Source organism: Dama dama, chromosome 15 (assembly GCF_033118175.1).
Source record: "Dama dama isolate Ldn47 chromosome 15, ASM3311817v1, whole genome shotgun sequence".
NCBI lineage: Eukaryota > Metazoa > Chordata > Mammalia > Artiodactyla > Cervidae > Dama > Dama dama.
This window is the reverse complement of record NC_083695.1, coordinates 42132545-42143134: the sequence shown is the minus strand read 5'-3', so window position 1 is coordinate 42143134 and position 10590 is coordinate 42132545. Positions and strand designations below refer to the sequence as shown.

At 48.5% G+C, this 10590-nt stretch overlaps 1 protein-coding gene across 1 annotated transcript; it reads right to left on the bottom strand.

The window, feature by feature from the left end:
• Positions 1-1346: 1346 nt before the first annotated feature.
• On the bottom strand, positions 1347-10066 carry GPR15LG (G protein-coupled receptor 15 ligand). Its single transcript, XM_061161946.1, has 3 exons — positions 9771-10066; positions 7894-7983; positions 1347-2249 (listed from the first exon to the last, which is right to left on the bottom strand). Exons 1-3 carry the CDS (start codon positions 10048-10050, stop codon positions 2164-2166), a joined length of 456 nt encoding a protein of 151 aa, XP_061017929.1. The 5' UTR covers positions 10051-10066; the 3' UTR covers positions 1347-2163.
• Positions 10067-10590: the final 524 nt, after the last annotated feature.

The window sequence follows — 10590 nt, the reverse complement described above, 5'->3', positions numbered from 1 at the left end:
TTCTTCCTGCCTGCGTTTTCTCCCACCCCATTGTCCTCAGGATAAGCTCTAAATACCTGATAACTTTTGGGTGCTCTTATGGTCCTAGACTGAAACCTCCCCAGTGTTCCCCATTCTGCTGTCCAGTTGCTGGATTCCTCTCAAACACTCAAGTCTTACCCCTGCTTACACACATACACACACACACACACACACACATCGGTTTCTTCTCCAGCTAGAACGCTCCCAGGACTCAGCACGAGCATCAGCTCTTCCTCTTTTCATGTCCACTCCTGCGCCCAGTCCTCTGTTCTTACCTCACAACTGTGCAGAGAAGTGATAACTTCTCAGCCTTCAAGGACTGTATCTGCTCATCGCTGAGGCTTGGAACTAGCACATTCTGACCATTGCCTACCCCAGGAATGGGTGACTGAGTGAGTGAATGGAGGAGCTCGCAAATGAAGTTTCTGGAAGGAACAGATAGGTCTGGCCTAGGACAAGGTGAGGACCTTGGGCTTTCCCTGGGACCATTGTCCCCATTGCTGGGTGCCAGGGAGCCTCTGCTCATCAGCTTCACACCTGGTGGGTCTGGCCTTCTCAGACAGCTGTGGGATGACGTAGGGAGGGGCTTCTCACCTTGCCAGGAGAAGCAGATTAGAAGGAAATTTGTTGAGGGATAAGCCTCTTAGACATGGGCCATCTGTTCCCTCTGAGCCTCCTCTCCCCATTTGTGTGTTCACTTGGACATAAACATTCCCTCCAGGATGGGGGCAGGGAAGGCAGGGGCTTTCTGGAACCAAGCTCCTCTGTTTGTGCCAGGCCCCTTGTGGGCACTTTACATCTGTCTACTTGTTGGGGCCTCACGTTAGCTTCTCTGAATAGGTCTTGGACTCTCCATTTTACAGAAACGGGAACTGACTTGACCAGATCACATGAAAATCCTGGGGAATGCTGGTGTGTCAGACCGAGACCCTTGCTCCCGTCACTGTTCCTCACTCCCCAGCCCTCTGCCCCCTTTCATGGTTAGATTGTGCTGTGATGAAGGTGTTGCCTGCAGGAGAGGCCTCAGGGAGTGGGTTTCCTGTAGCAGACAGCTGTGTCTCAGGTCCTACCTCCTGTGCTGGTAGGAGGTCCAACGCTTTGTGACCCCATGGACTGTAGCCCGCAAGGTTCCTCTGTCCATGGAATTCTCCAGGCGAGAAGACTGGAGTGAGTTGCAATGCCCTCCTCCAGGGGATCTTCCCAAACCAGGGGTTGAACCCAGGTCTCCCACATTGCAGGCGGATTCTTTATCGTCTGAGCTACCAGGGAAGCCCAAGGTCCTACCGAAGGTCCTACCTCCCGTTTTCCCAAACAACCATGTGCCGTGTGTTTTGTTTATTTATTTACAATTTGTTTCACTGCATGCTCTTTACAGCAGACAAACATCAGAAAATCAGGCAGGGGTTCCTGCAGGGGCCGTGGGATGTGGGACATTTAGGAGCTTAGGTGTGTCTCGGGTCAGCTGAGCCTCTGCATTGCTGGTTGGCCATTCTTGGGTCCCTGTTACCCTTCACCCTAGCAGGCTCGGAAGTCTTTGGATTTGTAGCTCTTCAGGTCATGATGAAGTCTTGACTATCCATGCGCAAGGGGCCAGATGGAGACTGAGGCTGGGTGGGCTGAACCTGGCTCATAATGACTCTGAAGGTTGGTGGCATGATTGATACCAGGATCTGGAGTTCTGGAACTATGCCAGGGCCTTTGCTGCCTGAGATGAAGCCCTCCAACACCCTAGCTCACTGCCATGAGGCTTGAAAGGGGTAAGTGAAGCCTGTTGGTGCCTTCCTTGGATGTCTTCTTTCACTGGAGTTTGTATCTCTGAAGCCAGCATGAGCCCAGAGGGACTAAGTTACTTGCTCAAGACCATACAGCAGGAAACAGGCATTCCAGAGCTTGGACTTTTAGATGTATGTTGTGGTTTTCAGAAGATTCTGGTTCAGGCTTTTCTAAAAAAATTGTGAGCACAGTCCAACACAGTAGGCAAGAAATATTGTGTCTTTAAGAAAGGAAGCTCATGTTCATGGGCAGAGGCTTTGTCATCAGTCCCGACTTTGAGGGGAGCACCCTGGGGGAACCTAAGGCTTCTGGGTGCCTCAAGAATGGAGCATGAGGGTTTCAGTGGTATGGAGCCTGCTTGGGGGAGCACTACACCTGTGGGAGTGCCCCAGGCACCACCCAAATGCGGGGCTTTGGCTTGAGTTTGCATGGTCTGCAGTTTCTCATATGGTGTCCTAGGAAGGAGCAGCGGGCAGACAAGAACAGACAAGATCAGACAAGAGGCAGAGAGGCAGACAGAGTCAAGGTGGGGGAAAGGGAGAAATACAATTAAGATTAATTTTTAGATATGAAGATATGTTTAAAAAAAATCAAAGCAAGTGTCAGATCTTACCCTCCTTCTGGGATGCCCAGAGGGGGCCTTTCATTGCAAACATGACCAGCCCAGGTTATTTCTATCCCATTGGGGAGAAATCTGATTGATTACCAGAAGATGGAGGGAAGGTAGTTTATCTGTTCAACCGTCTCTGTCAAGAGCAGAGTCCACTAAAATTGAGGGGTCTGGAAGGTCTGTTTTTGATGGTGGTGGTTCACCCACACCTACTTGCAGACCCTTGAACCCTCAGCTGTCTCCTCTCTGTCTCAGGTAATGTGTGTCTCAAGCTTGGTTTGCATCTTTTGATGAACCAGTCCCATTTGTGGGAGGCATAATCCATAAGGAAAGAAAAACCTGCATGCATTAAGCTAGTCTTCATAGTTTTGTTTTTAGCAGCAGAAAAAAATTCTGGAAACAGTCTGAATATCCTGTGGTAGAGAAATGGTTAATTACTAAATGGTATGTTGTGATGAAAAAAATATTTAACAGTGATAAAGCCCTGTGGCTATGAAGACTATACAGCTCCTTGAAGAAAAATGCATACAATGCAATGTTAATTTTAAAAATAAAAAAACAAGGTATAATAAAAATAAAGATAGGTAAACATGTTTGCATGAAAAAAGGAAATATGAATGAGGATGGTTATTAAATTATGGTAATAGGTTCTTTTTTCTGTTTTAGTTTCTGGATTATTACTATATGCAAGGTGGTATGCTAGTTAAGAACATGGAATCTGGAGCCAGATTACTTGGATTCACAGCCCAGCTCTACCCCTTACTTACTAGCTGGGTGACCTTCAACAGCTAACTAAACTTCTCTGTGCTTTAGTGCCTTGTCTGTAATAATAAGAATAGCAATAGTATCTAACTCTTTGGATTATTGTGAGGGTTAAATGAGTTAGCAGATGTAAGTGCTACACAGTAGTTGCTATATAATTACTAGCTATACAAAAAATAAATTTAATTATTATAATTCTTCCATAGCTTCATGTCTTAATCATAAATAAGTGCTAATATTGGTGTAATTTTCTTTTTCTTTCTGTTTGAAAGTGCTTTTGCCTTCCCATAGTGATAATCATAGTAATATACAGTGTTAACTACTCCTTTCTATTAATATCATATTGTGAGAGTTTTCTACTAGCATTTCTGATGGAGAACCATGATTTCCTGACCACTGCTTCCCCTCTACCCCCTGTCCCCGCCCTCAGGCCCCAAGACTGTCTTCTCTGGTTCCTACAATAAATAATGTGGTTAACTGAGTGCAAATAAGGATAGAGTTCTCCACCCTTCCTTTGCAATGTGACTTTGCATCTTCTCCCATCACAACAAGGGGTCTATTTCGCTGCTCTTCGAATATGATCTGGTGACTTGCTTTGGCCCAGAGAATGAAGTGGAAATGCAGGTGGACCAGTTCTGAGGCCTGAGGAGGCCTTAGGTACTTCCGCTCTGTAGGTGGAGCCCTGCAGTCCCTAGGTGAACAAGCCTGAGTTAGCCCGTCAGAGGATGACTCTTCCATGCCACGTGGAAGAGAGTTCAGTTGCTCAGCTGAGATCAACCTGGCTTCATCCCACTGACCCCCCAAACATGTGAGAGAGCCTGGCTAGGCTCAGCAGAAGTACCTATCCAAACCTGTGGAAAAATGAATGAGCCCATCCAAGACTGGAAGAACGGTTCAGCTGACCTGTAGATTCATAGCAAATGATAATTACGTATTGTTTTTGGGCCACTGAAGCTGGAGATGTTTTATTATGCAGCCGTGGCTGACAGGTATAATTACAGGGAACAAACCCGCTAATCTGAGCCCCTCTGATGGGTCCACTTGGCAGGATGGGTACCCTCTCCACCTCCTGCATCTGTTGCACTGAGCCCTGGTGTCTACCTTGCTACCTTCCAAAGTTGCCAAAACCCTCACGTCATCACACTCAAGGTTCTCAGTGGATAACCTTTGTCTCTGTAGTCTAGGCTCCTTTCCGAAGACAGGGGCAACCCCATGGTGGGGAGGAGTATCTCTGTGTCCCTTTCAGCCCCTGTCTCCCACTATAGTTCAAGTCATTTTGTGGGGTTTCAAAGCAGGGAAGGTAGCATGGAGCTCTCAGGCCCTAGGAAACCTGCAAGATGGACAGGCTCTCTCTCAGACCCCAAGGACCCTCCCACAAGGCCTCTCTAGTCCTCCCCAGGAGTCCCGTTACTGACAGCCTCAGGACCCATGGAAGGAGGGCAGTCTGACAGAGGCTCAGTGTCACAGAGTTTCCCAGCTGGTGAGGCCTAGACAGCTGTCTGTCTGACCACAGCCTAAACCTGAGACCCCTCAAGTCCCAACAGAACCAACAAATGGAACATTCCTTTAAAACAATGCTGCCATATAGATGGTTACCAACTTCTCAAATGCTTTAGAGAAAGCCCTTTTTTTTAGTAAATTGGTAAACAATTTACCAATTGTGTAAGTTCAGTAAACTGGCCACTCAACACGTTGATTTTTGATGATGGTTTTGTAGAATTAATCCAGAGTCCCATGCTTGCCATTTCATGTCACTGCCACGGGCATAGCATAGCACTTGGGCAAGGCCGTGCTCCGGAAAGACGTCTTCGATTGGACAGTAGGCGATATTGGCCTGTGTGTGTCACAGCTGGTGATGTCAGCTCAGGGGCATCCTCCAGGCAGCCCGAGGCCACTTTCTCTTTCAGCAGACAGTGCACAGGCACTCCTGTGTCAGTGAACCAGGGTACAGAGGCCAAGTTCCTAGAGCCTGGCACGCCCGGCGCCCCTGCTATTTATTCCACAGTGGTGTGCGAGCCGCAGGGTCAGCCCCAGAAGACGGTGTAAGGGGGGTGGAACCACTACACCTGGGCATGCTCAGACTTCCTCTGCGGCCACAGCAGAGCAAGTTTACCAGATAGCTGGTGCCAGGCCAATGCCTGGCTTTATAGTCACAACCTTACTGACTATGGGGTAATAGACTATGATCATAGAGTCTATTGTTATACCCATTCACAGGGGAGAAGACTGAGGCTTAGCAGAGCTGAAGGACCTGCTCAAGGATTCATATCTAGTCGGTGGTAGAGCTGAGATTCCAACCCAGACAGAGCTTCCCTTCTAAGAAGTCTGCAGTCTCCCTCGGGCACCTGCGTGTCTCCCTAAATGTGATGAGGAAACTCCTTTCTCTGCAGGAGGCAGTTGTTGCAATGGAAAGAGATGGACAGACCCAAGTTTCTGGCTCTGCCTTATAATCTTTCTGAGCCTCAGTTTCAAATCTGTAAAATGGACCGTGCTGCCCTGGGGTGGTTCCAAGGATTTAAATGAGACTGCATGATAGGGACCTAGTAAAAATGCTTGCTTTGCCCTTCTTGTTCTAAGTTGCTTGCAGATCCCTGCAATGGAATTTAAAAGCTATGGACACTGATAGAAATCCAGACTCAGCATGGAAGCCACACACTTAGATTATTCTGAAGTATTGTGTGGCTTAAAAAAAAAAAAAAGCTGCTCTTGTGCACAAGGAGTTAACTCTGCTGTTTCCTATGAGTTGTGTGTGCGTGCGTGCACATACATTTTCAACTTCTCTTTTCTTTATTGTAATAAAAAACATTTTCACAGGGAATTCCCTGGTGGCTTAGTGGTTAGGATTTTGGGCTTTCAGTGTCGTGGGAAGTCATTCTGGCTTATACATGTGCTAACTTGAATTTTATGCTAAATAAAATATCCTTTGTGTGCCTATCAAACATACATTGTACATCTGCTTTGAATATTTTTTAAAAAAGGGCACTCTGACCAGAAGTAAAGAATGTCCAAGTTTAAAGTGTAGATTAAATGCTCCCCTTCCTAGGACACCAATGCTAATCCTCTGATGATAAGACTCACTTCCCAGGTACCAAGGGCATATTGACTTGCTGTGTATAGGTTTGTCTGTTTTATTTTCCTCCTAAAAAAATCCTTGAAGAATGTGACCCTGACTTGTTTAATGGTCTTATTCTGACAACATATGAAACTGGTGAAAACTCTATTTCTCTTGGGCAGTTTCTCAAGAGTCAGCTGGGAAGCAGGCTTCTGGCTAGTGTTCAGTTTGGCCCAAATACAACTCTTTTCTATTCTTACTCTTGATTTTTTATTGATTATTTTCATTGACAAATGCTCCTGAGCAAGTCCATCCTGGGGAGGGCATTGCAGGGTCTGAGCCCAGCTTGGCCTCCTCGTTGGGAGGGACTCAGGGAAACAGCTCTCCTCTGCCAGGCTGGGGCCTCCAGGGAGAGCCGGGCTGCAGCCAGCCAGCCAGCCAGCCAGCCTGGGTGGGGGCCTTACACTCGGGTTCAGGGTGTGAGAACCGGTTATTTTTACCCAGCCCCAGTGGGATGTGATGCCACTCTGGAAACGGGGGCTGTCAGCTTCTCCAGAGAAGTGGCCCGAGGCTGAGCCGCGCCACTCCCCTCTGCTTCACACCCAGGCCTCCCCTGGGCACACAGAACTCTTGACATCAGGAGGGGTGTGGAGGCTCCGGCTCTGGCCACGGGTTCTCTGAGCCATGGCCCCAGAGGAGTCAGCAGAGCTGGGCCTTCTTAGACCTCTGAGATGGGGCCGTAGGCTGCAGAGACTACATGGGGGATGGGGGACAGGAACCCTGGGTTTGTGTCAGGCCTGGCTGGCTTTCCCCCAAGGGACTCTGCCTGCCCCAGGCCCTGGGACCTTCTACCAAAGGCCAGCCAAGGTTTAGCCGTCCCAACCTTGCATCCTGGGGCAAGCATGCAACTCCCATGCATTAGCCTGCCCTGGCCTGGTGCCCCAGTATTGGGAGCTGGGTGCCTGTAGCCCTCTGTTGGTCTGTCTCCCTCACCCCTCAATACCCCTGCCCCCCCCCCCCCCCCCCCCCAGGCCTTGTAGGAGAGGGCAGCCTTGCTCTTTGAGGCCTCACCCTGGCAGGGAGTCCAGCTCTGCACCCCTAGCCTGACGCCTGGGATGGGTGCTGCCTGCCTGTAGCTCGGGACTCCTTGGACCTGTGTGCCCCATCCCCTCTGGTCACCCCACCTCATGGGCCAACTCACTCACCAGGCCAGCCCTGCCTTGGTTCATAGCTTCTCTGAGCACCTCATGACTCCCCATCTGCTCTGTATTCATTCCTGCCGTTTCCCCTCCTGCACCGTCCCTTCCACACTCCTCCTGCTAGTTCCTTGGTTTTCTTTCGGGTCTCACAAAGGTTGGCCCCTCTGATGCCTCCCACCCAGGGTAAGGACCTTCTCCATCCCATTTTCTAATTGCATCCTGTTCTTTCTCTTGAGGGAATATATTCAGTTCAAGGTGATTAATCTGTTGACTTTTTTTGGGGGGGGGTGGGCAGGTCAGTTTCCCCCACTAGACTAGAAAGATCCATGAGGCCAAGATCACATCTGCTCATGGCTTCTCCACAAAAGGACCTGATGCCAGGAATGGAGGGTGGGTGGGCAGGGGACGCGTACACAGCCTGTCCCACGGCCTCCCCAGGGCCTTTGCTTACACCTGGGCAGTTGTGCAGTGCTTACCTTTCTGGGTCATCAGGTCAGGGCCCGGAATTCGGGGACAGCAGGGCTTGCCTTTTCCGGGCTTGGCATGATGCCTCGGGTGTCTTCTCCCTGAGAGGGGACATAGGAAAAGAGTCCCTCCCTTAGCACGCTTGGGGACACGGGGGACAGGGTCTGTGCAGGAGGGAACTTCAGCTCCCAAGGCCAAGGGCTCGGGAATATTTATTCAGGGAAACTCAGGATGGGTCAGGCTACAGGAGGATCCAGGGAGAGTGGGCCTTGAGGCTATCTCTTTTCCATAAATAACAAAGTCAATGTGGGGAGATACTCTGCCCTCAAAATATGTTCTCCTCATCTTCCTGCCCAAGAAACAGTTCGACACCATCACTCAGAAGTATCTATGCCCTTGGGACTTCCCTGGTGGTCAGTGACTAAGATTCCGTGCTCCCAATGTAGGGGGCCCAGATTCCATCCCTGGTCAAAGAACGAGATCCCTCATGTTACAGCTAAGAGTTTGCAGGTGGCAACTAAGACTGGTGCAGCCAAACTAAAGAAGTAAATGTTTTTTTTTAAGAAGGATTGTCTATGCCCTTTGACATAGTAATTCTCTCCCCTTGGCAATCTAGGAAAATTAGCCTCAGTATAGGATATGTTTTATATAGACCCATATTTTTACTGTGTACTTAAAATAGCTCAAAGTTGTGAATCATTTAAATATCTAAACATGTAAATTCATCACAGTACATTCATGTAGTGGCAAGTTATACCTAAAATTATTAGTTAAATAGCATCATTTTGGGGAATCTGGTAGAGACACTCTTAGGATAGGAAACTTAATGAGGAAAGACATTGATCTTCACTGAATTGTCATTAAGGTAGCAGTGGTAATCTCTAATATGTCCAACAGAAGAGGTCTGATAAATCATGTTGCTATGGGCCGTGTTTATGAGGAACTCTAATCACTGTTTTCCATGTTGTATATGTGGCAATGTTCATTGCAGAAACTTTAGAAAGTGAATACTTTCTATAATCCTACTGCTCAGACAGAGATGGTTGCTGTTGACATTCTGGTGTAAATGCTTCCAGGTTTCAATCGTAAACATTTTTGGTGACTATAATAATACAGTGATAAAACAGACACAAGATCGAACATGCAGAGAGATATCCATTACAAAGATGCGTGTAAGCATACTGAAAATAAATAAACAAAATGTTGAACATGGCCATTCCTGAGTAATGAAATTATGGGTGTTTTTCACCCTGGTATTTCTATATCCCCAAATTCAGATAAATGTTAAAATAACCATAACTGTTAAAAAAAAAACCAGTTTTTAGAGGGTTAGGCAAGAGAAAAAGTTCAAAATATTCAGCAATCTGAATTGAGAAAGACAGGAGAGCTAAACACTCGTACCATAAAGGTGCAAGGGCCGTGTGCCCCAGTTCTAAATGAACATGCCTCCCCACCACGTTCTCATCTCATCTGCCACAGGTGTAGATTTGGGGGTGTTCAGACCCAGACGGTCTACTAATTAATGTATTCACTCATTCAACACAAATTTGACTGCATAATGCATATCAGAGTGGCTCTAGAACTTCCAGGGAGGTAGGAATTAGGTGCAGTGCAAGCAGTGTGCTTACCACACAGACACAAAACCGTTTCCTTCTCCTTAGTGTGTGGGTGTTTGGGGAGCTGGGGCTGTGGACAGATTGCGGGGCTTAAGCCTTCTGAGCCTCCCTCTGGTGCTGCTACGGTGCACAGAGGTGCCATATGGGTTCAGGGGTGATGTCTTTCAGGGCCCAGGACTGCCTGCCCTCCATTTCCTGATTCCCACCACCCGAGACCACAGAATCCCTGCCCAGGGACCGACACCCTGGGCGGGGACAGGGGAGAGTCCTACCTTCTGCGGAGAAGACGGACAAGCAGAGAAGCAAGATGCAGAGCAGGCTGGTGAGGACTAGAAATCTCATGGTGGCGGGACAGGAACTTCGCGACCCGGGGAGGCTGCTGTGCTGCAGAAATCCTCCCTCGGGGCCACCTGGGGACTTTATAGAGCAGCAGAGACAGAGGTGTTTCCCAGTGGGCAGGGCACCAGCAGCCTTGGAATTCTCATACAGGGTAGAGTCAGCCCCTCCCAAGAAGAAAAAACCCAAACCAGCTTTTCGAGAAGTTGAGAGCATTTCATGAACTGTAACACGCAAAGCTGTAAATGCCCAGCCCCAGGAGGGAGCTCCCAGCCCTGGCTTCAGAAAGCTCCTGGGAGGGAAGAGTCATTTCCCAGGGTTGAACATTAACTTTTAGTGTCAGTAATCATTCTATCAAACACAGATTTTCCTGTTTCTTCCTTGGATGTGGCAGGGAGGATCATAAAATCCTTTGCAAAATCTCAGGGGAAAAGTCTTCAGCATTGAGTGAAAAATAAGGAGCACAGGGCGAGGAATCAGACAGCCTGGGTTTGAGTCCTTGATCTGCCACATATCCATGGTGTGTCCTTGAAGTGAAAGTCGCTCAGTCGTGTCCGACTCTTTGCCACACCATGGGCTGTATAGTCCATGGAGTTCTCTAGGCCAGAATGCTGGAGTGGGTAGCCTTTCCCTTCTCCAGGGGGTCTTCCCAACCCAGGGATCGAACCCAGGTCTCCCGCTTTGCAGGTGGATTCTTTACCAGCTGAGCCACCAGGGCAGCCCAGGTGTGTCCTTGAACTTGCCATCAAATGTCTT